The sequence below is a fragment of the Seriola aureovittata genome, chromosome 24, assembly GCF_021018895.1.
Source record: "Seriola aureovittata isolate HTS-2021-v1 ecotype China chromosome 24, ASM2101889v1, whole genome shotgun sequence".
Taxonomy (NCBI): Eukaryota; Metazoa; Chordata; class Actinopteri; order Carangiformes; family Carangidae; genus Seriola; species Seriola aureovittata.
The window spans coordinates 11,336,343-11,363,541 of NC_079387.1; the positions used below are offsets into that span (position 1 = coordinate 11,336,343).

The 27,199-nt window shown below is 45.8% G+C and overlaps 1 protein-coding gene across 6 annotated transcripts in view; it reads right to left on the reverse strand.

Annotated features, from left to right (window-relative positions):
- The window catches only part of agap1 (ArfGAP with GTPase domain, ankyrin repeat and PH domain 1), a 141,647-nt gene that overhangs the window by 22,977 nt on the left and 91,471 nt on the right, over positions 1-27,199 (reverse strand). For 5 of the 6 annotated variants that reach the window (XR_008826794.1, XM_056370678.1, XM_056370677.1 and 2 more), the window contains 5 exons: positions 20,769-20,873; positions 15,914-16,082; positions 13,666-13,830; positions 11,746-11,907; positions 533-687 (listed from right to left, as the gene is read on the reverse strand). Coding sequence is in view for 5 of the 6 variants with exons in the window: in XM_056370678.1 (XP_056226653.1) it covers positions 533-687; positions 11,746-11,907; positions 13,666-13,830; positions 15,914-16,082; positions 20,769-20,873 (756 nt within the window). In the remaining variant the exon portion in view is untranslated. The remainder of the gene's footprint in view (positions 1-532; positions 688-11,745; positions 11,908-13,665; positions 13,831-15,913; positions 16,083-20,768; positions 20,874-27,199) is intronic. The other variant, XM_056370675.1, reaches the window with a different exon arrangement.

Here is a 27,199-nt window from a genome sequence, read left to right on the forward strand (position 1 = left end):
ACAAACAAATAAACAAACACACACACAAACAAACAAACAAACAAACAAGCAAACACACGCAGACAGAGAGAAACACACACTTCACTCTCTCTGCTGCAGGTGAACAGACGTGAGTCCGACCGACGTCGCTGCCGTTTCAGGCTGAGCCCTGAATGAAGGAATAATACAGCAAACAAATGGAATGGGGGAGGGAGGGGGGGGCTGGTGTTTTGGGTGGGAATGAGGAGGGGTGGGGTGGGGGGGGTGTGGGGGGGGCAGTAAAAGGCTGAGGGCCTGAGGCGTAAACACAGCGGGCCTGGACCGAGAGCGGAGCCGCCTGCTGCATGTGCAGGTGGAAAATGGCAACGCTGAGGCTGAAAGTGAGGAACAGTGATTGGTATTTTGTAATTATGTGAGTGAGTGTGTGTGTGTGTGTGTGTGTGTGTGTGTGTGTGTCATTGTTTGATCATCATATCTACTTGCAGTGTGATGCAGTTCACACATTTCCTCCTGACTCTCCCTCTAAAGCTGGAGCTGTTCCAGGAAACCTCACCTTGTTCTTGCTGCTCTCGCAGGACTGCAGACTGGCCAGGATCTGGCTCTCGATGACCTGGACCCAGGCGTCTCGCTCCTCGTATGACGTGGCCTCGAAATGCCACGTCTGCCCCGTCAGCGACACGATGGTGAACTCAAAGTTCTCCTCTTGTTCTGTCGGAGAGGAAACACAGATTTAGAGGAGGAGCGCTCATCGACACATCAGTCACAACACACACACACACACACACACACACACACACACACACACACACACACACACACACACACACACACACACACACACACACACACACACACAGACAGCCATTTGGTTCCCGCTCTGATCCAGAGTGACGACGTGGTCAGAACATCAGTCTGAACAACATTCAAATAAACCTTGAACCAAAAACCTTCGTCTTTATTTCACTGATCAAAGAAAATAATATAAAGTGACATCAGAGTCTGATGGAAGAAGTGTATTATATATATTTCTAACATGTTTAAGCTCATTCTATAAGCTTCATCGTGTTGTTAATGACAATAATCATCAATAATTAACAGACTGAGGTAAAACAAAGTAGGTTTCACAGCTGCTGTAACAATGGAAGCAGAAAGCAGCTGATGGAAACTGTGTCCTGTTCTTCTGCTCTCAGAGTGAAAACCTTGTTCTTGGTGGAAGAGAAGAGCGACTGGAGGTCAGAGTTCACCTTCACCAACAGTCACATTAAGACATATCACCTGAAATAATAAAGTCTTCAGGTCGTTACTCAGGTTGATTTAAAGATGCTGCTGTTGGTTTATAAAGGGCCGAGTCTCTGATCTGCTGCAGACCTCTCAGTCCTGGACCAGGTCTGCACTCTGACTGAGGGACACCTGTTCTCCTGAACCAACCACTGCTGACCTCTGTGACCCCGCCCCCTGAAGCCAGGATGTCACCCAAATTAACCCCCCCACCACCAGCAGCGGAGCGTCCTGCCCTCTCCTCTGCTGACATGTCAGTGGGAGAGGTCAGTCATTACAATCAGGGCCTGCTGGAGGGGGGACATATGGATCTATTACCCAGAACCCCCCCCAGAGGTTAATGGGACAATCAGGAGTCAATTAGGAGTGTGTGTGAGCATGTGTGTGTTTGTATACGACTTTAGAAGAGACTCCAGGTCTGAGAACGAGTCTGTGTCACATTTAAAGGGACAGTTCACTCAAAAACCACCTTTAAATATATTTATGTTTCATTAACACCAGAACAATCCTGCGTCAGTGCAGATTCATCATTTTTAAACCTGTAAATCCAGTTCTCTGATTGGACGAGAACAGTCTTCAGAAACAACAGCAGCTAAAATAACTCCATAAATCCACTGGTTCCTGTTTCAGTTGTTTATCAAGTGAATAAGTCAAACATTTGTTCAGTCTCTAAAACAAGAGCTGCAGCTGATGATCACTGATCAATCTGTCGAATAATCAGTTGTTCGGTCGTTTTCTCGGAGCTTCAGTCCAAAACACAAACATCCAGTTCACTGTGATGTTGACAAATGATTGACTTTGTTTTCAACCACCTCTCAACAAATGTATTTTTCAGCATGAAAAGTTCAATCTTGATTTTAACGAGCTCAGTCTTTACTGTGTGTTCAGGGTTAACTCTGATTTTAAACTCCAAGCTTTGAAGTTTTCTAACTGTTCATGTGAATGCAGAAACTCTTCAGCGTTCAGGACGTTGTTCAGATGTGTTCGAGCGTGACTCGGGAACATTTGGAAACCGTTTCCTTCCACAGGGAGGGTGGGGGGGGCGGTGAGGTGGGGGCATGGCTGCGAGTATCATCACCGCCACAGATCAGACAACAGGCGGCTTCTGTTTACAATTAGCCTCAGAGAGGAGGTAAGAGATGTGGGGGAGAGCAGGAGGGACGCAGGGGTAATCACTTAATCAAAGCACGGCCTCCAGCACGTCCCAGCATGCATCAGTTTCTGTTGGTATGACCCTCAACAAAGGCACCTGAAGAGGTTACGTGTCAAAGAAAGGTTGTGTCTCTAAGAAAAAGGAAACAAAGCACCATGTTTCCTTTATCAGCGACGTGTACGCTCGTATAAAAGTGCATGTGAAGAGAATCTCTCAGCGCCGAGCTCGGTAATCATTCGTGACACTTTGGGCCGGCGTTTCTGGAAGCAGCAGTTTCATGACGTGTGCCGGGAGTGAAGCAGTGAAAAGATGAGAGGTTTAATCAGTCGGAGAGCGGTCACGGCCGGCCCGCGAGGGAACGACCATTTGCTCTTCCTCAGCTCCAGTCATTTGGCTAATTGGGAGCGTCTCAGAGCACCGGAGCTGAAGTTCCCCTCTGGCTTGGCTCTGGATAATCAATGGCCTTGTCCGAGGAGAGGAAGGACGGAAGGTAAGGATGGAAGGAAGAGCCCCGAGGCCAAACGACTGGCTGAGAAACCCTTCCACTTCCAGGATAAAGAGATTGAAAACACCTTTGCTGACCAAAGTTTCCTTTGCCGAAGATGACGGTGGATCGTTTTCATCTCTCTGGTGCTTCAGGCTGCTGATGGGCTGAGTCTGATTAGTTGATGTTAATTAAAACTACTGTTTACAAGGGCTGGTTAATGGCTCAAGGTTAAAGCAGACTTTTAAATTGGCAGCTGATACAGTGACAGAAATATTCATTCACATCCTTTTTATCCACTAAAATAATGTTTCTATATGACATGAAACCGTTTCCCACAAGTATCAACACCATGATCAGATACATCCATTTAAACTTATTTACTCTGATTAAAGTCACATGAAAGACAATGACAATATTTGTTCATGAATAAACACTGAATAATAACGTTAAAGACTGATGAATCTAATTAAAACATACATCTGTGGACTCATACATTCTACAGGAGCTCCTAATTGATCAGTCAGGTTTGATTATCAATAAAGGATGATTTAGCTGCCGGACCTGTTGCAGCAGAGACATGAACTTGTCTGTTGTTGGGTCTAAGTGCAGGATTACTGTCCAACCCTGTGTTTACATCATTACACTGATCTTATCTGACATTTTAGATCCAAATAAACTTCAGTGAACTTTCCATCTGACCAGGGTCGAACGTTACGGTCTAACTTATGGTTCTGGATCAGGTCTAGACCACATCTGTCCTCATGACCAAACAACAGACCGGACGAAAACCTGACGATCCTTCAGCAACTCCTTCACCTTCAGCTTTTTCTCTGTCGCTGGACTCTACTCTCCTGACACTGTTAAAAGCCAGTAATGCGTCAAACCAAGATACTGGTGACCTCTGGTGACCTCAGGTGACCCGTCTCCAAATCAAAGCGCCCGCTGGGTGCAGGTTTTTCAAGGGTTACCTCGTCCATCTCGTCTTCCTTCTTCCACAGTGAAGGGTAGAAATTAAAAGTGTGTATTAAACCGTGTGTAATGAAGGGTGAACTCGCCATAATGCAGGGAGTGAATGATCACTTCCCAGAGTGTATTCGGAGGCTCCTGGGTCTGCACCGGGTGTATCTCCGTTCTAAACGACGGCCCACCCATCAAGCTCCGGTTGAGCCCGCAGGGTCAAGAGCAAGAATCCCATCATAATTAAATTCCCATGATTCTCTGTTTTCAGGGGGAGGGGTGTTTGGCTGCTTGACAATTACGGAAACCAACAATCCAGAAAGGGCCTGCCTCTCCGCGGCGAAAATTAAATGCTGTTTCTGGATTTAAATGCTGCACGCTGACCCAGCGCACCGCGGCGGGTAATGAATAAAATGAGGGGGGCATTAGGCTGTGCAACTGAAGAACCCCTCCCACCACCCAGCCTTTCTCTGAAACCCCCACCTGAGCCTGTGCTACTCTCCTCAGCTCCTGTCTGCACAGGACAGGTGAAGCTGCTTCTTATTTAAAAATGCTGTAAACATTTTTACATCAAAAATCTCAAAACGTCTGCAGCTGCTCGGCCTCTTTCATGTTCATATTTCATGTCTTAAAAAACAACAGTTAGACAAGATCTGATAAACACTCCTGCTGTTAGAGATGCAGGTGAGGAAAGCTGAACATTTACCAGATAAAGAGACGGATATTTGGTGGAGATCAAACACAGAGATAAAAGAGATCAACTATTAGACTTTGATTCTGCAGGTGAATAAATCAAAGACCACATCAGGTTTATAAGGTGTATCAGCTGTTGTGTTGTGTTCTTAAACTTGGAAACAGCAGCTCAATAAAAGCCAACAAAGACAGGAAGTCCTAAATAAATAAATAAATAAATGTTACAGTAAATTAATGAAGACCATGTGATCAATTGAAAGCACCAGAACAAACTAGTAAATGGACTTTTTTGTTGTGGGTTTAATTGTGCCACTTTTTGCATCTTACACTGGCAACTTGAACATTTTCAGCTTTGGTGGGAATTTTAAAATCAACTGTTATATTTCCATGGCAACGACAAAACTCGACAAAGTAGCGACGCATCATCATCAAAATCAGGTTGGTGCATTAGAATCAAGACGAAGGATTTCATGAAGCTGAAGACTTTATGGGATTAATTAGAGAATAAAATCAGTTTCTAAAGACGAGATATTTCCGTAGATCATTTGGACAAATTCTGTCTGGGATTCTCAGATTTCCTGCACACTTGCAGCCTCCTGAACCTGCCGGGCCTTCTCCTCCTAAACGTATGCATGAGAGTACAAACACACACAAACACACAGACGGCGAGTCGCTCCTGCCGTATTGGTAATTACTGCCACCGCTCTCGGCAACTGTGGGCGACATTCACACGGAGAGAGGTGGCGCCGAGGCAATTTGTGAACTCTGACACCGGCAACCTTTAACAGCAGAAACAGAACAAACCGAATATACAGCATTTACAAGACGCAGGGAGGGGGGGGGGGCAGGACATGCATACAAGCCTATCATCCAGGGTGTGAGGTGTCGAGACCGCCCAGCGGGGTGGGGGTGGGGGGGTGACAGGCAGGACGGTAGGTGCAATGAGAGGGGAGGCGTGAGGGAGACAAAAGGGGGCCTCGGGAAACACAAATTAAAAGCCTTAAATGTCACCGCACACAGTATTGCTTTGTGACACAGGTCATTACTCCCCATATTATTCGCAGCCTTTTACAACATTAATAACCTGGAAAATATTACAGCCGATTGTTCTGAAGTCTCCCTGAAAAAGAAATATGTAAGTGCAGCGTGTAGACGCAGAGGGAGGGGCGTGGAGGAGAGGCAGAGTAACTGGAGATGATTTAACCTGTTTCCAATCATGCAGACACACCTGAGGTAGTTTCCATCATCACTGCTCACGTCAGGAAGGATGGGGTTAAATCAAAGTAAAGACACATCAGAGATGCGTCGATCACATCACCGCCTGTACAACGCATGCTTCTGGGTGCGTTCGTTTGGTTGTATCCTCACAGGTGAGGAGGGCGGGGCACAAGGATGCAAGGAGGGAAAGACACCATGATGGACAAGTCAGGTGACTCAGGCAGGGAGGAGACAGCTCATCATGAAAATGAACATTTTCTCCATCGAGGTGATGAATCAAACACACACTGACAGCACCGGGAAACACCGATGTGGTGAGCCGCAGGTCAAAAGACGTCCAGGTTAAACAAGAGTGAAGCAGGTCGTGACTAAATGTGGGAGGAGTTACTCGGACGCACCTGGTTCTGAAAGTAAAAGCTCTGATTGGCTTCGATCTGTGTAAAACTCTCCTCGTTAACTCATCTGAGTGAGTTAGAAAACATCTGGTTCTTTGATAAAAAGTCAAAAGCTGGTGGACGTAAAAACTTAACTACGATTCCCAAGGTGCATTTCAGCAACAAACATCCAATCAAGTTTAAACTTCTGTCACATGGATGAATGCAGCAACTATAAAACCACATCCTGTTTACAACAAAACAACTAAATATTTTGCTTTTGCTGCAGCTCTGTCTGTTTCATCAGCAGCCGAGGCTTATGGGTAATGTAGTATTTAGAGCCGTCCACTAAATATGAGAGACATAAAGCTACAGTCTGTTGTTCCTTCACCACCTGCTCTAACTGAAACAGTTTAAAGGCTTTAAAAATATATTTAAATTCATATTTATCTCTTTTCTTCTTGATTATCTTTTTAATCATCTCACGACTCATTAAAACTCGCAGCCCAGTTTAAACCCAGACATCCTCAGACCCCGCAGATCACCACGTCACTGATTTCCAGGAGCAGGGTGCTCCATCCCTGCAGCAGTGGGCGGGGCAGGGGTGGGGTCGGCGGGTGGTCCACCTGTCCGCTGCAGGTTGTTTTACCTTCGGAGTTGTGCAGACTGTTGGTGTAAATGCTGCGCAGACTACCGACACGATTTAGTTTCCACGCTTTACGTTTGGCTGCGTCCCCCGACGGCAGGAAGAGAGAAGAGAGGGAGAGGGAAGGATAGAGCGGAGGAATGAGACGACATGAACAAGAGAAAAACAGAAAAGCAAAGAGAAAGGTGTCAAAAAACAGATTTGGAGGGGGCGTGGCCTTGTGTGGGAGTGGGAGGAGCCAATGAGCACAATGAAGGGATGAAAGTTTGCAACATAACGAACGAAACCAAAAACAAAAACCAGTTCAAACCTGAGATTCACAATCAAACCATTAACTCCCTCTCTGGTCCCACCTGGCACAAGGTGGTTAAAACAAACGACACCCTGCACTCTTAAAGAAGGGACACCACCCGGCTACTGTCGAGGAAACTCAACACTTCCTGGATGATTTTCATATTAAAATTTGGAGAGCTTTTAATCTGAAACATCAGTGCAGGAAGTGTTGACAGTGACGCTGATCAAGAAAACTGCCAAGAAGAAGCAACTGGAAATAATTAGTAAATAAAAATACCAGTGCTAATTAATCTGAAGTTTGTTTTAACGAACTGTTGAAGCCTGTAAATCTGTTCAAGCATGAAAAATCCAATCATACAACAAAGCTGATTATTGATTATTGATACAGATGAATGTACGGTTACACGTTAAGACAAAAACGAGGAAACTGAAAACAATGATTTCTTGCAGTTTCGATTCCTTCTCGAGCGGTCGAGCTCCGAGCTGCGTGACCTCTGACCTCTGGTCCTTTTCATGCTCTTAACGCTGCTGCAAACCCTCTGTGATATTTACCCCCCCGGGGGCTACTGTGAGCATTTGCCACCAAAGCAACATTTACAGAGGAAGAAATACAGTCGCGGCTGCGACAGATGAAAAGCCGGCGCTTTAAATGTTACTCAGCTTGTCGCTCTCATTCGTCCACAGACGGCGAAGCGAGCGATGAGCGAAGGTCTGAGCTGATCTCAGGAACATTATCAAGCTACAAATGAATCAGAGCTGCTTTCAAAAGGTCACAGGTTGGACCCCTGAAGGAAAGACTCGCAGACAGCGGAGCGGCGACCAACACGGAACAATAAACTCAAACTACGAATAAATTACATCTTGAAATGATCAATTTAAAATCAAACACAGGCCACAACACGTCCCGACTGTCAGCTCTCTGCTGGACCACCTGGACTCTCCGCCACAGCGGATCTCTTTGTTTCCCGCCTGTCTGACCCCCGCTGACCCAAATTGACCTGTGATGACGAGCGCAGCCTTCGTCCTGATTAACCTCGACTTTAAAGGAATTCACGTTCACAAAGATCCAGTCAGAGACGCCGAGCTGCAGGTGCATCGTCCAGCTGATCGACACACTGACTCAGTTAGGAAGAGACACCCTGTGTGTAACCTGAGAGGACACACACACACACACACACACACACACACACACACACAACACACACACACACACACACACACACACACACACACACCTTGTTTACTGGTCGAAGAATCAAAGAAATCCAGGAATGTGACCAGTGAACCTGCTGTTACCTGTGTGGGGCCACTTCACATATCTGAAGCTGTGTGTGTGTGTGTGTGTGTGTGTGTGTGTGTGTGTGTGTGTGTGTGTGACTAAAGCAGTGGGATATATAATAAGCATCATGAAGACACTGCTACATTAGTTTTAGCTGGATGAATCTCCTGATTATTGTTCAGATGAACTTTGAGATTAGTTTTGTTTATGAAATGTTTCCAGTTCAACCATCTGATGGGAAGTCTAACTGAGTCTGGATGGAGCTGTTTTACTTCATCTCTTTTCTGACGCGGAGTAACGAGCGTTTAGGTCGTCATCGTATCGTCGCCTGGTTCTACATTTAATCACATTTAAACCGTTTATAAAACACTGATTATATAAACATCTTCACTTGTTTGAATGGACACATGTTGATTTAAATGGGGAAAACTTGGATTTTTGATATAAATATACATTTTAATTTATTCTACTTTTGTGATCAGGTCTCACTTGAATAAAGTAAATGAGATGTTGATGTTAATGTGACTTCCTCATTAAATAAAGTGTAAAAAGATCAGCTGATGATCTGGAAACGCCGACATCACCGTGTGTGGTGGTTAAAAAGGCAGACTGAAGTCAGTGCAGCTGATACTGTGTGTGTGTGTGTGTGTGTGTGTGTGTGTGTTGTGTGTGTGTGTGTGTGTGTGTGCGCGTGTGTGTGTGTGTGTGTGTGTGGTCCTACCTGGGGGAGCTCGGCCACAGAGGGCGGTTCCCCCTCATGAATTACGGCAGGCCTCGCTCTGACATGAAGATACTTCACCCGCCCGCCCGGCGTGACAGGCGGCGAGCCGGCGGAGCGCGCTCAGTGCTTAATGGCTAAATTGGGAAGACTGTTACTAATCGCTTATTGAATAATGAAAGTGACACAGCTGATAAAAGATTTCAATACGGTGGATTATTTATAATATTTCACTTAAGCCTCTCTGGCTGAGTAATAGGAGGGCGAGTCGCAGGAGTCAGGGAGCGTCGACAACGAGGCGCTCAGAGTGTTCGATAATAAAACGGTCAGAGGAGGAAGAGGAGCAACGACAGGGTTAAAGAAGATCTGGGAGGATGGAGAGAAAATGAAAATGAACAGAATGAAGGAGGGAAGAGAGGAGGGCAGAAAGATGGAGAAAGAAAGAAGAAAGATTAGAAGAATAAAAAAGAAAGATGAATAAGAAGAGGAGGGAAAGGAGGAAGGAAAGAGGAGGAAAAGGTAAAGGAATGCCAAGAGGACAGAAGAGGAGAAAATGAAAAAGGAAAAGAAAGGAGGAGAAAAAACAAAGGGATGCAAAGAAGAGGAAAGAAAATGGAGGACAGGAAAAACAAAGAAGAGAGGAGGGAAAAGACAGAAAAGGGCTGAAAGAGATGTGAAGAGAGATAGAAGAAAGAAAACAAAGGAAAGAAAAGACGAGGAGAGGAGATGAAAACGAGAGTGGAGGAGGAGAGATGAGAGCGGTCGCGGCGTCCATCCGTCACTCAGACAGCCACTTGCCTTGTCAGCTGCTTGATGCCTCCGTGATGGAGAGACGAACATTACACATCTGCTGCTGCTGCCACATCTGTTCAACCATCAACAGAGTGTGTGAGAGTGTGTGAGAGTGTGTGAGAGAGTGTGTGTGTGTGTGTGTGTGTGTGTGAGGGTTTGTCAGAGCTCGAGTTCGACATCTAATGAAATGAAGAAGAAATCTGTTTTTAAACGAATCAATGGAAGAGAAGTTTATAGAGTCTGACTGTGACCTGGTGTGTGTGTGTGTTGTGTGTGTGTGTGCGCGTGTGTGTGTGTGTGTGTGTGTGGTCCTACCTGGGGGAGCTCGGCCACAGAGGGCGGTTCCCCCTCATGAATTACGGCAGGCCTCGCTCTGACATGAAGATACTTCACCCGCCCGCCCGGCGTGACAGGCGGCGAGCCGGCGGAGCGCGCTCAGTGCTTAATGGCTAAATTGGGAAGACTGTTACTAATCGCTTATTGAATAATGAAAGTGACACAGCTGATAAAAGATTTCAATACGGTGGATTATTTATAATATTTCACTTAAGCCTCTCTGGCTGAGTAATAGGAGGGCGAGTCGCAGGAGTCAGGGAGCGTCGACAACGAGGCGCTCAGAGTGTTCGATAATAAAACGGTCAGAGGAGGAAGAGGAGCAACGACAGGGTTAAAGAAGATCTGGGAGGATGGAGAGAAAATGAAAATGAACAGAATGAAGGAGGGAAGAGAGGAGGGCAGAAAGATGGAGAAAGAAAGAAGAGAGATTAGAAGAATAAAAAAGAAAGATGAATAAGAAGAGGAGGAAAAGGTAAAGGAATGCCAAGAGGACAGAAGAGGAGAAAATGAAAAAGGAAAAGAAAGGAGGAGAAAAAACAAAGGGATGCAAAGAAGAGGAAAGAAAATGGAGGACAGGAAAAACAAAGAAGAGAGGAGGGAAAAGACAGAAAAGGGCTGAAAGAGATGTGAAGAGAGATAGAAGAAAGAAAACAAAGGAAAGAAAAGACGAGGAGAGGAGATGAAAACGAGAGTGGAGGAGGAGAGATGAGAGCGGTCGCGGCGTCCATCCGTCACTCAGACAGCCACTTGCCTTGTCAGCTGCTTGATGCCTCCGTGATGGAGAGACGAACATTACACATCTGCTGCTGCTGCCACATCTGTTCAACCATCAACAGAGTGTGTGAGAGTGTGTGAGAGTGTGTGAGAGTGTGTGTGTGTGTGTGTGTGTGTGTGAGGGTTTGTCAGAGCTCGAGTTCGACATCTAATGAAATGAAGAAGAAATCTGTTTTTAAACGAATCAATGGAAGAGAAGTTTATAGAGTCTGACTGTGACCTGGTGTGTGTGTGTGTGTGTGTGTGTGTGTGTGTGTGTGTGTGTGTGTGTGTGTACAGTCATGTTTCTGTTTGTAGAACCGCAGAAGAGGGAAACACTCGGATCAAAGCGTCGACCAAATGGCAGGTTATGTTACAAACTGATCCAGACACACAGTCACGTCACGGACGAACCCAAACACACTGAGACAGAGAAGAAGAAGAGGAACGAGGAGGAGAAGAAGAAGAAGAAGAGAGTCCAACGAGATGAAGAGATGAGGGGCTGACAGAATGAGAAGATGGAGAGATCCCTCCCTCTCAGCGGAGGTCAGGAGTCTCAGACGATCACATGACTGCGTTTCCCAACCCTGGTCCCACAACATCAGCGCCATGTTTCTTCTTCTGGGATTTTTACACAACGCACTGTTCACCTGGAGGAGTTCCTCCAGGTGAACAGCGGCGTTCTCTGTGACACCTCCAACATGGTCAGACTTGTTTCAGGGGGGTGGAGTTACTGGTCGGACCTGGGCGGGGAAAGTGTGAGGCGAGGGGAGGGGAGATGGCGTTACCTTCTGCAGTACCAGAGAGGCCGTCAGCCTTGAAGTTGCTGGTGCTCTTCTTCCGCCGGTGCTTCTTGCGGTTGGCGTGCGGCGACGGCGGCGGCTCCATCTTGGGACTGGTGGTGCTGGAGATACTGGGACTGGAGCAGACCGAGTCTCCCAGGCCCGTGTCTGACAAGTCAAACAATAAATACAACAGTTCAACAACCGGACACGACTCTCCTCAAGTGTCCCGTCACTTTGATCCAATAATCAATCAATGCATTGATTGAAAAATCAGGTCGATCAGTGACAGAAACCTCTTGATCTGTGATGAGTGTATGTAATGAGTGATTTCTGCTTTAACAGTCGCTTCGTTAACAGACTCAGGATCAGGACTGATGAACCTAAATGAGACTGAGCCCTGTTCTGGTCTACATCAAGGTCTGTGTGGGGGGGGGGCGCCTGGGGGCGAGCGAGGCTATCAGGAGAGGGAGTGGAGTCTCTCTCTCTCTGCCCTCCACTCTTCACGGCGGCCGCTGACAGCTGTGACTAGCGGCAGAATAAAATAACATTCAGCTTCCATCAATATCAGAGAGCGACGGCGACACTGACATGGGCACAGTGTGTGTGGAGATGGAAACACATGTGCACAAAACACACACACACACACACACACACACACACACACATACAAGCGCTCGTTGGCGGCTGCGTCCCAAACGGCAGACAGCCCCAAGGACGGCCATAACTTATTTTACAATCGTTTAGTCTCAGCTCAAGTGGAAAATGTGACAACTTATCTCTGCTGACAAGATGCCATCCCCGAGCGCGCAATTAACCGCCGTGGATTAACGGCCATCCCATCTGCAAGCCGCGCTCCATCCACGTCAACCCCCCCCCCCCTCCCCCACCTCCTCCCGCTTCACTCTCCCTCTGATTGTTTTCTTCTGGGTTTTCCCTCGACTCTTGAACTCATCAACAGTTTGGACGCCAGCAGCTGAAGCACTGAACTGACCACAGGACACACGGCTCCACCTGCTCTAATCAATACACGATCAATCCCGGTTTAATGCAACCTCTTTTCTTTCTGGGGAAACTTCAGACTCTTCTACACTTAAAGACAAATATTATACTTTTGACTCTTACTTTGAAGCAGAAGGAATTTATCTTATTTTATTTTGAAAACCTGAAAGACCACACACTGTGTTCCTCACAGGAGAAAAACTGTCGGCCATGTCTGAAGCTGTGTCCTAACGACGGAGACACGGTCTGATCTGAAGTCTGTGTTTGAAGCTTTACGAAGAAAGATTCATGTAGTTTAAATGTTTGCTGAGTTTAACACGACCAGAATAAAACAAAGGAAGAAACAAAGGCTCCTTTCGTTGGTTCTATTGTGTTTTCAGGTCAGTTTGAAATAAGAATATTCTTCACTGTGGACGACTTCCTGTCATGTAGAGACGGTACAGGGGACGTGCAGTGTTCAGGTTAACAGGCATGAACGTCCTCACAACTACAGAAGGACCAACACGTGTGTGTGTGTGTGTGTGTGTGTGTGTGTGTGTGTGTGTGTGTGTGTGGCCCCTGGGAGTCCACTGAAAGCATTTCACAGCTTTAAACGTTATTTGAGGAGGGCTGGAGGGCACAACACTGACGACAGAGCTGTCAGTCAAGCTTATCGTCACGGCAACACACACACACACACACAAACACACACACAATGACAGCTGTCAGTCTTGAATTCAGTAACACTGCCACTTTACAAGTTTACACACACACACACACACACACTTCACTAACAGTTACAGCAGCATTAGAGCTCTGGCAGGTGGGAGACAAACGATAGGCTCCCATGCGCAGCTCCGCACTGAGGCCCTCTGAGCTGCAGTGGAGGACCTACGACACTACGTTCAGAACCCTCAGGCCCGCGTCCGTCCCGTCATCACTCACCGGTGCTGACTCCAGAGTTGGCGATGACGGTGGCGTCGGTCCACTGGTCGGCGCTGGAGACGGAGTACGAGCGCTGGTGCATCCCCTCCATGCCGCGGCTGTTGAAGGACACCAGGCTGACGCCGCTCGCCATCTGAGACACCGACGAGCTACTGGTCACCGAACCTGAGAGAGGAAGTCAGGGTTACTGTCTGCGGGTTTCTTACAACTATTTATTGTAATATCTTTACACATTTATTGTAAATATTTGTTCATATTTAAACTATCTGACCTGCAGAACTTGTTTTCCTTCATCTGTCATCAAGTTTATTATTATGAACCAAAACACAAACACAAATTGCTCGTGTGTGAAAACGTCCTGATGAACCTGATGCTGGTTCTCACGTTTTCAGATCAGTAGAAATATAACAATCAAAATGTTTGTTAGTAAAAATATTATAGATTACACATTATATTATTGGATATTATTACTTGTAAGACACTTTCTAAACAGCTTGTTTGTTTGTCTATTTTTAATTATTTTAACAGTGAAGCTCTGCATCATATTTTAGCTCCTCGTACCTTCTGTGTGTAAAATCTTAATGTGAAAAGTAAACAGGAAGTAAAACAGTCAACTTTTCTCTTCATAATATTAAAAACTAAAGAACAAGAACCTCAGCTCTGTTGGAGCTGATCACATCCTTTGATCCACTGTTCACATAAAAGTACAGATGACTGCAGATTTAATACTGTCATTGATCCCTCACTTCCTGTCTCCCTCTCTCCTGTAAGAACTCTACAGCTTCAGTCGTATCTCTTTAAATCTGAGATGATGTTAATCCGGTGGTTTCTTCTTCTTCTTCTTCTCCTCCTCCTCACAGCGCATGCGTCAGTCATGCAGCACACACGCAGAAACACATAAAAGGCCTCCTCTCACAAGCCGGCTGCTTAAATCAAACCCTTGAGTTAGTAAGAGGCTGCATGGTCCAACAGCCGGGTGAATCATCCTCCCCCCTGCCTCCCCCCTCCCTCCCCCCTGCCTCCCTCCTTCTCTCATTACAGCTCATTTCTTGGTGCTGGCTGAGTGGAGCCAGGACTCTGATTGCATTAATATTCATGACAATAATTAGTACATGGAGTACGGCTCACTGAATATTCATGCTATTAGCTCGGGCCTCCTGGATCCCTGTGTGTGTGTGTGTGTGTGTGTGTGTGTGTGTGTGTGTGTGTGTGTGTGGTGTGTGTGTGTGTGTGTGTGTGTGTGTCTCTCCACCTTTTGTTTTACGACGTCTTTCTCCAGGTGATCAGAAGCGTTTTGTGTTTTAAGGCTGAACTCCTGCTTTTTAAATTCCTGCTCTCAGTTTCTTCGACGTCGGAAACAAACGCAGGAAACGATTGGTGACGCGATCAAAAAATATTTGTCGTCATGACGATCTAATCGCCGGTTCTTCCTCGGCCTCAGCTGATTGGACCTCAGAATCATTTTATATCTGCTTTACATTATTTCATTTATTTATATATTTCATGTGTCTGTTAAGAAAAGTTATTATTATTATTATTTTAAAGAGCAACTTGAACCACTAAACGTGACGCTGACGTCTTCTTCTTCTTCTGCAGCACAAAGCTACATCACACATTTCAAAATAAAATACATTTTCCTTTCTCTTCTTTTTCTTTTTGTCTTTAACTGCTGCTTCTTCTCCATTATTATTTCTGTTCAGCGTCTCTGTTTATCTGTTTGTCTTGGTACAAACTTTCAGAGGTCGAGCTCTTGTTTATTCTTGATATTTGGAGGTAAAAGTTTTTATTGTAAATTCTGCTGATTTAAAAGCAAAGTGGGGACACAGTAAATGCTCATTTGATTTAGGTCTTTTCTCTTTATTGCACTTTAATTAAAAAATAAAAACGGCCTCTTCACTTTACGTTCAGTACGTGAAACGTCTGAGTGTTCGTATCTTATCTGTGATAATAAAAATATTTAGTGTGAAAACAAAAGAATCTTTTTCCTGGTATTTTTTTTTATTTTTTGAAAACTTATATTATTGGTCTGATTTTACTTTTAACCAACAAATACACAGGTGATGATTTGGTTTCACTGACATGACATAAATGACAATTTTAATATTGATCTGGATTTTGTTTCTGATCATTAAATAAATATTGGCACCGATATTTAACAAATTCAAACCCAGTCGTCTCGTTTTGACCTTGAAATCCGAAACCTTTTCAGAATCAACAGAGACCAAAGGATCTCAGGTGAGACTCTCACCTGGAGTCTGTCCCAGCTGCAGGCTGCTCATGTCCTTCGTCAGGCCGTTGGTTTTGGGACTCGGCACGGCGGCGCAGGTGGACACGGCGCGAGGCGGCCTCTTCCCCGGCACCTTCACCGTGGTCCTCAGCAGGTCGATCTCCTTCCCGTGGACGTTCTGCATGTAGTCCTGAGAGAGGAGGCGGGAAACTGAGTCAGCACTTTTCAGAATCAGCTGTCAGATTAAAGCACTGACCTGAGAACAGCTGATTATCTTTCAAAAAGGTTAGAAAATAAAATCTTTTAAAAACGACTCCAGCTCCTGATGTCTGATGATCAGAGACAAATCTGAAACTGAAGCTGCAGATTATTAAACTCAGATTAATCCAACAGATCTGGATCCATTAAACCTGAGAACATGGAGTCAATAAAAAGAAGAATTATATATATAATATATATCCACGAGCAGAAGAAACTAAATTTAAGACAGAGAATTAACCGTTGCGAACATGATTGAATGTGTTTGACAGTTTAACAAAAGTGGGTGAAAGGAATCGTGTTTCATGTAAATAAACTCGAGGCAGAACAAAGACAGAATAAATATTAAACAGGAAATAAAGGAGTAAAGTGAAGTGAAGTGTGTTGGGGGGTCGTTCTTTGGTGGGACGGGATTATTCTGGATAATAAAGTTCCTAAATCCCTAAATCGTACAAAGGAAACAAAGACACACTAATCCCTCAAAGCGGCGCTGAAGTGGACGACCACTCGGACACTGATTGGCTCCGCCCGTTCGCCGACACGCCCGAAAACGCGCCCGACCTGCGATGATGAACTCTGCTCCGATAAGTGTTAATGACGAACGAAAGGCGCTTGTTAAATCCACCCCCTCCCCGTCCCCCCGCCCCTCGGAGGAGGGTGGAGTGTCGGCGGTGACCTGAGAGGAGCAGGGCATTGTGGGAGGTCGGCCTCCTCTTCAACATGAAGGAGGCGAGGAGAAACAAAGCTCACGTTACCCGCTGGGCCGGATTAAAACGCCTGCAGGACTCAGTGTTCTGGTTCTTCTATCTCTGTGAGGACCAGCACTCTGCAGACCTGGAGAGTCACATGACCTAAGAGGTGGAGGCATCGTGTCCGCATGAAGTCTGTGACGGTCCTCACAGGTGCACGAGTACAAACGAGTGTAAAGGTAATAAAACAAACACCTGTTCACCTGTCGGGACCTTCACCAACACACATGAACTCCGACTCACGTTAAAGAGACGACGACCGGACGACACGTCCTCACTCTCCAGCTCCAAACCTCTAATTGGTCCTCACAAATATAGAACCACAAGAGCACACACACACACAGTCTTATTACACACACACACACACACACACACACACACACACACACACACACACACACTCACACTCTCTCTCTCTCTCTCTCTCGCTCTCAGTGTTTCCCGCCTCCCTCTGGCAGCTCAGCTGACAAAAGGCCAATTCAAAGCCAAGTGCTCTCGACGGCGTCTTAACAAGCCACCGGAGAGCCCTCGAGCCAGGGGCCCGCTGGGTAAACCCTCCACACACACACACACACACCACACACACACACTAACACACACACACACACACACACACACACACACACACACCTCCGACAGATTGACCACAGTAATTGAGCCTCCATTTGCATTGGAGAGCTTTCATCATCGGCCCGATCGTCCACACCACGCTGCGACGTCCAGGACCGATGTGTGTATCGACCAAACACACTGACAGCAGGTGGTGTGTGTGTGTGTGTGTGTGTGTGTGAACACGAGAGAGAAAATGTATCTGCATTTATCAATTTATGAGCGTCAAAGAAATGAAGTGTGTTTATAGCTGCTTGTGTGTGTTTAAGATGAGTGTACACACATGTAGGTAAATGTGTGTGTGTGTGTGTGTGTGTGTGTATGTGTGTGTGTGTGTGTGTGTGTGTGTGTGTGTGTGTGTGTTAAATGGATGCACACCCGGCAGCGTCAGTGTGAAAAATGCAACATGAACAGAGATCTGAATACTGCTGACACGGAGGGAAACAGGATCCATAAAGAGCGAGCTCGTCTCACACGATGGATGGTTAAAGAGGCGACGGCAGATAAAGGAGAAGAAGAAGAAGAAGAAGAAGAAGAAGAAGAAGAAGAAGCTCAGACAGGAAACATCAAGAAACAAGTGGCGGAAAAATGGATAAAAGACACAGAGGAGGTGTTTTCACTTCAGACTAAATGTTGCAGCTAACGGTCGTCACACTGAGTCCAACTAAAGAAAGAGTGCAGTGGTTTGTGTCGTGGTGCTAATCAGCTGTTAATATCTAAACTGTGATATTAATATTGTATAATATATAAATATCTAATATGGACAGAATGTGTGAATATCAGGACATTTTCTTCATTTAAACTCGATTCAAAACTCCGATTTGTGAGGAGTGAAACGTGGACACAAGAAACAGCGAGTTGGACTGGAGCTAACGAACATTAGAGAATAAATACAGGTCAATAATTAACAAGAAATTACAATAATAAATAATGAAATGTGTCTCAGCTACAGAGTTTGTCCTGATCACGACATATTTTAGTCATCTTACATCCTGATTAAAATGACTGTTTATGTTTGTTAGGAAATTATTATTTAACTGATTAATATCTGTTTAAGAAGAATATGATTTATTTTAATTTATTTGTCATTAAATATTTCTGTTTCAATCTGATTTAGTTTGAGATTAAAAAACTGTGTCTCAGCTACTAAATAAAATTAAAGTGTCGTCATTATTTTACACAATTTAAATCGTTATGTAATTTTACTTTTAATGTAAAAATTATTTTCATTTGTATTTATTTATTTAGTTGAGTTGTGATGATGACCATGAGCTACGGTTGAGAGCGAGTAAGTGGACCTTGAGTTGAGATTCCCTTGTGACACACGAACATTTTCATTTCATACTGACGAGGTGATTAATTGATGAGTCAATTAGAAATGTGCTGATCACAGAACCCTGTGGGGGAGGGGCAGCAGAGGTCACCGTGGAAACAGCAGCAGGTGAAATCTGGACACAGACTGAACAGAAGACGCCGCTCTGTGATTTCAGCCGGAGCTCCAGGACTGAAACTCAGAGTCTCTCCGACACGAGAGGCGATTAATTACCGTCTCTCCTTCTTTTGGCCTGATCTTCGTCTCTTTAGAGGAGACTTTTCTTGCCAATTAGGTGGCATCTATTGCCATCCACTTAATTAGCGGCATTAATGTGATTTCTTTGCACATAGTCGGGCAATTAGCGGCGCTGATTGAGTTTCATTCGATTAGCCTCCGCAAACACGCTAATTGACGCCCGAGCTGCAGATGCAACACGCTCAGGAAAACCTGGCTTTTTGGTGCTGGAGGGGGTTTGTGTGTGTGTGTGTGTGTGTGTGTGTGTGTGTGTGTGTGTGTGTGTTTATACACGAGTGTGTGTTGATGTGTTAAGTGATGAGTTTTAACACTAATTTACTGCATCAGCTGCTCTAATCAGTGACGGACGTGTGCAGTTTGGTGAAGTGTTTTTCTCGGCTCAAAGTGTGGAAACGTCTCAGGCATGAGCGGCTCCGCAGGGAATCAAACCCACGACCCCGGGCTGCAGGAGTGCCTTGCTCACACCCACTGACCACATGGACGCTGGGACTTTAACGTAACGCCCACTGAGGCTCTGGGTTTAAACTGTTCAAGCTGAAATAGAAAAACTTTTCAGTTGTTTGACATGAATCTTTTCAACTGTTTGTGGCTCAAAACAAGTAATTTTACTGTAATTTAATTAAAATTATCACTTCTCTCTTTTACAGACGAAACAAACGAGTTTACCAGAGGAAACAATCGTGAGATAAATCAAAAAAGAAAAGTGAATATTTCTCCTCCTCCGTGTCTTTTCCTTCTTCACTGAAACAAACCAAATCAAATCCAAAGTTTAAAAATACTTTTTTTTTTGGCTTCGGTATTTAACACAACTTTTATTGTGAAAATCCTGAGCTGTTCACGTCTTTCCTCCATGTTCATTGAGCATTTTAATTCATTTTATTTACAACATTTAATTTCTCTCGTAAATTAATTCAGTCTAATCCGTCTCCCTCCTTTAGGCACCAAACTGTCAAACTGTGTTTGTTTTTAGTAACTAAAAATCTTTTATTTATTTTAAGGCTCAAAATCAACAGGAAACACGTTTTACTCTCTCTGACTTTAAACACACACAACAAGGTCTGAGCAGCTTCACGAGCCCGAAGGAAACATGAGACACACTCTGTAAAAATGTGAACAAACGATCGATGAAGTAAATTTCTAACCTGTTGTTCACAAAATGAATATGTCTCACATCGATCTGATGAAGACACAGGCAGAGACTCAGAGGCAGGAGAGAGAGAGAGAGAGAGAGAGAGAGTGTGTGTGTGTGTGTGTGTGTGTGTGTGAGATAATAAAGCAGCGTCAGGGCAGGATATTGTGCCAACAGGGCAGAGAGCCGGGGCAATTAGCAGAGACATTACAGCTGATATTCACATCATCAACGCCGACGTGGGCAAACAGATGACGAGTCCTAATTAATGCACAAGCCATCAACATTGTGTGTGTGTGTGTGTTTGTGTTCTGGCCAAGATTCCGGACACACACACACACACACACACACACACACACACACACACACACACACACACACACACACACACACACACACACACACACACACACACACACAGGAGGAAGATGAAGAGCTGCAGATCGATGGAGGTCAGTGCAGACTGGCAGAGCACTGGAGTCTAATAAGCAATCAGAGAGGGTTAGTAATAAGTGTGTGTGTGTGTGTGTGTGTGTGTGTGTGTGTGTGTGTGTGTCTTACATGCAGGCTGGGGTGGTAGGTGAGCAGTCCGTTGTCACACAGCGTCACGTACTTCTTCTTCCACTCCTTGTTGAGGGATTTGCCGCTTCTCTTCAGCAGCATGCCCTGCACACAGGAAACACAACGAGCACATGTTCAACACAAACTGAGCCACACAACTCATCCTCATCCTCATCTTCGTCATCCTCTTCATCATCCTCATCCGCTTCATCTCCACCTTGTTGACTGTGCGACCTGGTGTTAATTCTGTTCATGAAAACTGGGACTAAATTCATTTGTTGAGCGTCTTTTATTCATGATGAAGAGACTTCCTCTTCTTCATTAAAACCTGCAACAACGTGGCCAAAAGTATGTGGACGCCTGAGTATTAAACCCATATGACTGTGTATCATGTGACAGCCTCCACTCCTCTGGTTGGAGTCAGCTGGACAACATTTATTTTAAAAGCCTTTGGATCTTTGTTCAGGAAACTTCAGTGTCATGTGTCTCTGGTACCTGAGGGTCTGGGTCATCGCAGGGGTTCTGGATGGGGTGGGGTCAGAACTACTGCAGCCTTTCACTCACAAACAGTCAAATCTTCTGTTTATATTAATTCATTCAGATTACCAAACGGATAGTTAGAGTAATTATCAGTTACAGGTAATGACTCTGAAGAGCAGGACGTGTCTCTACATGTCTGGAGGTTTCATCACTTCACATGTTAAAATAAACCAATTAGAAACCTGGATCTGTGAGAGCGGCTCCCTGCAGGAGAACTCAGGTTTCATTAAGCTCCTGTAGAGATCACACGGCGCAGGATGATCCGGTCACTGAAGTGCGTGTGATCGGTTTCTCATGAGCTGTTGACACAAGACTGGAAACGCACTTTGGTTTAAAATGTAATTGTGTGTCTCCGTCACTGGACAGAAGCATGTGAGCGTCCACACAGGGAAGACAGTGAACATCACCGAGTCTGTTTCACCTCATTATGTCTATTTAGGCTTTTTTTTTTTTCTTTTTTTGCAACATCTCGATTTTTTGATTCTGCTCTTTGTGCACGTTGAAGCTCGATCACACCGAGAGTCTGTGGAGCGGAGATAACGAGCTTAAAGGCAGAAGAGCGATTAAACAAGAGCTCATTTCTGCCCAGAACAACATTTTCACTGCAGAAAATCTGCAGCCGAGCTGAAAGGAGCTCGCTCTAAAGCGGCGAGAGCAGAAAAGATGGAGGGAAATCAGCAGTTATTTAATTGTCTGACTCTCTTCAGGCCTGTTAACGTCCCTGCTTCACACTCTCTCTCTCCTACGCACATCAGCTGCGGCTGACTGACCGTTTAGGCCGAGCGACCGCCCGCTCGCCCGCCCACACTTCATTTGAGCCGGATTCATTAGGTGAGCGGGAGAGAGAGCAAGAAGGTCAAAGAGAAAGCGAGAGAGAGAGAGAGAAATGGGAGAAAGAAGGATCAAAAAGAGAAAGAGAAAGAGAGAGAGAGGTGGGGGGGAGTGGGAGGAGGCGGCGGGGGATAAAACTGTCCACTGATTAGCAATTACAGCCGTGCTGCCACGCGTGTCACTTCACTGGACCTCTACAACATTAACACTCCGACAGAGGATATTAATAGAGTCCAGCCGTGAAGGGGGGGGGGGGGGGGGTTTAGAGGCGCACAGCACAGGAAGGGGGAGGGGGGGGCGGGGGGACGGACAGGCCGGCTGATGGACAGAAGCCTGCTCTCCGCCGCCCCGACCGCTCAGCTTTCATTAAGGCGGTCGGTGGTGGTGGGACAGAGCGGCGGGCCCGGGGTGACCCTCGCCGCCAGTGACGGCACATTCGGCGTAATTGGCGGTGACATAACGCCAGGAAGGAGCGCTTCAGAGTGACACGGAGGGCGGGGAGAGCAGGCAGAGGACGAGATGGTGAGCCGCGAAACAAATGAGACAAAAACTCTGAAATATCTTTGTCTCCGGCGAGAGACGCTCAGGAAGCAGACACATGAATTATTATTTCTGTTTAATAAAGGAGGTAAAACATGTTTAATTCAGACGTTCATGTTCTCCAGAGGATGAACGCTAATGATTTAATGATCCCACGACACCTGGTATTAAAGGAAAGACAGGAAGTGCGGGGAGAGAGGGGGGCGGGGAAAGACAGACGTCCCAGGCTGGACACAAACATCAGGACTCATCAGCGTGAAGGATCAGAGCGTCTACATCTTGGAAATGGAGACGGTTCGTCACAGGATGAAACCTGATCATACAAGAGTCAGAGCTCAGGAAGCTGATCTGATGAACAGCTGATCTCTGAGCTTCAGCCAGAGAGTTTTACTGCTGCAGTGTTTTCTTTAATTTCAGCTCATGTCATGAGGAAGTGAAAACAGAGCAGCGTGTGTGAGAGCCGCCGCAACACGGACGGTTCCCCACGGTGCGCTAAACGCGACTTGACGAGCTTCCTGCTGCTGTGAAGTGAAAGCTGCCGGCAGCCGTGCAGCTGTCAGGCCAGCTGATCATCCATTACTGCCTGTTAGCGAGCGAGCGAGCGAGAGAGAGAGAGAGAGAGCGGCAACATGTTTCCAGGCAGAGAGGACGAGTGTTTACATTAGGACTGTCATCAATTAAGGCTTTTTAGGTCACCACACACTCGTGGGATTTTATCCGTTTTAATGGAGAAGCAGATTCACAGATAAATCTCATCGATCAGGACGTCACGTGGACTTTTAACTCAAATAAACGACATCACTTAAATATAAAGGAAACATCGTCAGACACTGAAGCTGAGCCTGACGTGTGAGAAATACTTTTGTTATCAACTCACAGCGTCCTGTGAAGCGTCACATGACTCCTGCACTAACCAACATGTCTGACCTCTATAGATCCAGGAGCTTTATCGTCTCTGAGTCCGACTGAGAAACTCCACGACAAAAACACTGAGTCCAGTTTTACTAATAAAAAACAACCATCAATAAAACCACATGAACCCAGACGCTTGTTCCTTTATAAACTTCAGGAGGAAAATGATTTATTCTGCTGATGTTTGTTACTTTAAAGAAACGTCACGGCAGCGTTTCAGTTCCTACAGATGAAGGTTTGAAACTTCTGTTGCTGTTACAAATATTGAGATATGAAATTCTTCTTCTACTTCTTTAGTGTTAGTTCATCTCTTCACCATTTGTGAACAACCATCCGATCACCAGCCCAGCATGATTCCTGTTTCTTAATTATCCCGTGATTCTTAATCAGAAGAAAGCAGCACTTTATATCTAAAGAAACTATTTTGTATTTTGAATTTGTTATTGACCAAAATAAAAATAAAGACTGGAAAAATGGAGCATTTCTGAGACTCAACACTAAATGAAAACCTCATTAAAACAGTTGCATGAATGTTTTAATGAGGAAAAAAGAGAAATAAGAAACAAAGGTGTGGAAATAGTTTTGAACAAAAAGGAAACGAGAGTCGATGGAAGTCAAACTTCAGCGGAGACGGAGACAGAGACGTGTGAAGGATGGAGGCGAGGACGTCGCTCTCCGGGACTGGAGGCCTCCTCTGAACTAAACCGGGGGGGGGAACTATATTTCTTACACTTTTCCAACCGAACCTGGTATTTGGGGAGGGAGACGTCAGCAAATTAATTTTGGCCATCCGTCCTGAGGATGACAAGTGATCAGTTTGCACGAGGGAAAGGCTAATTGAACGCCGCGTCGAAGCCCTCCTGATGGGTAATATCTTTCATTATTCACCTCCCGGGGCTTCATGACACACACACGTCGCCTCTTATTTTACCTTCGGGAGGGGGGGGGGCTGGCAGCCATGACAGCTCACAAGGTCTCCACATGGGAAAATAGATGTGGGGAGATAAATACATCCTCAGATATACTCTGTGCTCGCGGTGCCCGGGCACTTCTCCGCCCCGGTGAAGTATTGTGGGGTAGTGCTTAAGAAAAGGTCGCTCGCTCGAGGGAAGCCAAGAGATGAAGTCATTCGTTAAGACGACGCATCTGAAAATGTTCAGGGGCTCGTACCTGAGGGTCTGATTAAAGACCGCTGCAGTCACAGGCCGGACACGTTACAGGAGGAAGACGTGGATGGAAGCACGGACATTATCGAGAGGCAGAGAAATGATTAATGATACAACAATACTTCCTCTTTTCTCTCATCACGTCCAGTTTGTGGATCATACAACAGGATAAAATCATTATTTTACCTTCCACCCTGAGAATCTAAACTCCACGAGACACAAAGCGTCTGATAAAGGAACTTTCTTCTTTCTGAGGTTTGTTTCCTCCTGGAAGCCGCACGTCTATTGATACAGGCTAATCTACTCTCTAATCACTCAATCACCCCCCTATTTTGCTCAGACAATGGACTCTCCCTGGGCCTCTGGAAGGGACTGACAGCGAATCTTGGAGGAGATACGGGGGAGGCGATATCTGTGGAAAAGACGTGGACAAACCCTCCAGAGAACAGGGTGATCTCGACGGGGCCGCGGCCCTTTTGTTCTTCAACGTCCCCAGAGAGCAGGAGGCTAAATTAGAGGTGTCACCCCCTGCAGACAGCAGAGCGTGGGGGGGGGGGCCCTCACTCCTCTATCGCGAGGCCATCTGATCTGGCCTGAGCAGTGATCACAGGTCATCCATCATCCCCTCAGACACAGGAGACTGAGCTGGTTTGTACTGAGTCAGGTGAAATGTTCCCTCCTCCAATCACAGAACAAGACAAAAGACAGAGAGGGAAGAGACTGAAGCTCCAGGTAAATATCACCTGAGGGAAGCAGATGAAACCAACACTCAGGTCTGGACCCACTGAGAACTTCTTCATATTTACTTTAACATTTCCTCCAAGTGGAAGATCAAGAAGTTTCAAATAACAAACCCACGAACATTTTCTACAGAGTATTTATCTTGATGTTCTGCTGCTTTTACAGCGTATGTTTGTTGAGGGGTTAAAACAAAAGCAGCAACCTCCAACAGTGAAGAACCAGAAGCTGCAGTTCCTCTAACGACCACTAGAGTCTGGCTCCAACAGTGAGTCAGTCCCCATAGACTCCCATGTTAAACTGTCCAACTTTACAGCAGAAATAAACATGTTTGCAGCCTGGTACAGAAACTGTCACCTGTTTATATAACTCACCTGTTTACATTTTAATAAGGACTACAGTTATGGAGGATTGAGGGGCGTGACTCTTTGAGTGACAGGTGGGTGAGCATGAGCGAAGTCTCAGCTCCACACAGGCCCCTCCTCTTTGACCATTTTTGGATTAGCTGGGAGTTAGAGGGCGGAGTCAGACACTGCCAAGATGGTGCCGGTGGAGCAGCTCACTCTGAGCTTCAGAAAGCTCTGGGTGGCGTCACAGAGGCGACGTCCATCTTTTTATACAGTGAATGGAGGAACAGCAGGTCATATAAATATAACATAACAAGTTTGTTATTTATTATCAGTGCATCTTAAAAACCTGCTGGAAGTTTATAAAGAAATCTGGGAGAAAGTTTTTGGTCTTTGTGAATATTTTCTTACATGAGAGAAGCAGCGTGGCTCGTGAATCCCACGGCTGTCGCTCTGGGTGAGTTTGACTTTTTAAAAATACTTCTCAGTTCAAATGCAGAGGCGAGTGTACAGCCTTGATGGCGCTCTGTGTTCCCCGAGTGTTTCTAGCTAAAGATCATCTCTTCCCAGGTGGTACTTGACCCGATGACGGAGGGAAAAACTCGTCTGTCGCCTGGTTCGAGGTAAACGGCACAAACCAGAGCGTCACCGCAACAGAGAACAAAACCCACAACGAACATCAAAACACACACAACAGCAGACACACAGCGGCATCAGGCTCCACGACAAGGTCGGCGTTGATGAGGCAAGGACAGCGAAGGGCAGGCCCAGGGGAGCAGGACGCAGACCAGATCAAATAAAACACCACAGAAGAAGAGGGGGGTTGAAGAGGAGCTGATTTATCTGATAAGAGTTCTGGGTAATTAATTAGAAACTCAATTATCCAAACCTTACTTCAGCAGTCTCAATTCATTAGTGGATAAAAAACCTCGCCCCTCGCTCGACGCCGACGCTCAGAGAGAGGCAGGATGTGAAGAAAACAACACTCCTCTTCCTCGGTGAGAGACCCTCAGGTCACCGCTGGTCGCTTTTGTCCGGCTTATCATCAGACGAGTGTACACAACACACCGACACACACACACTCACACACTCGTGGCATGAAACAACAAAGCGACCACAGGGACACTTCCAGCGCGCTCAGAAAAACACCCCCGTGCCAAACAAAAACTGTGGAGCGCTCCGTGGAGACCGCCGCGCCGAGGCGTAATGAGCACAATCTAAAAATGCTCTTTGATTGACGCCTGTGTTCCTTGTTTTAATTATTTCTCAAACTAAAAAGGGAGAGACAACCCTCCAACACATCCTCCATCCTCCCACCCCCCAAAAAATCTCATTTCCAGGGGTTAGTGTGCATGAC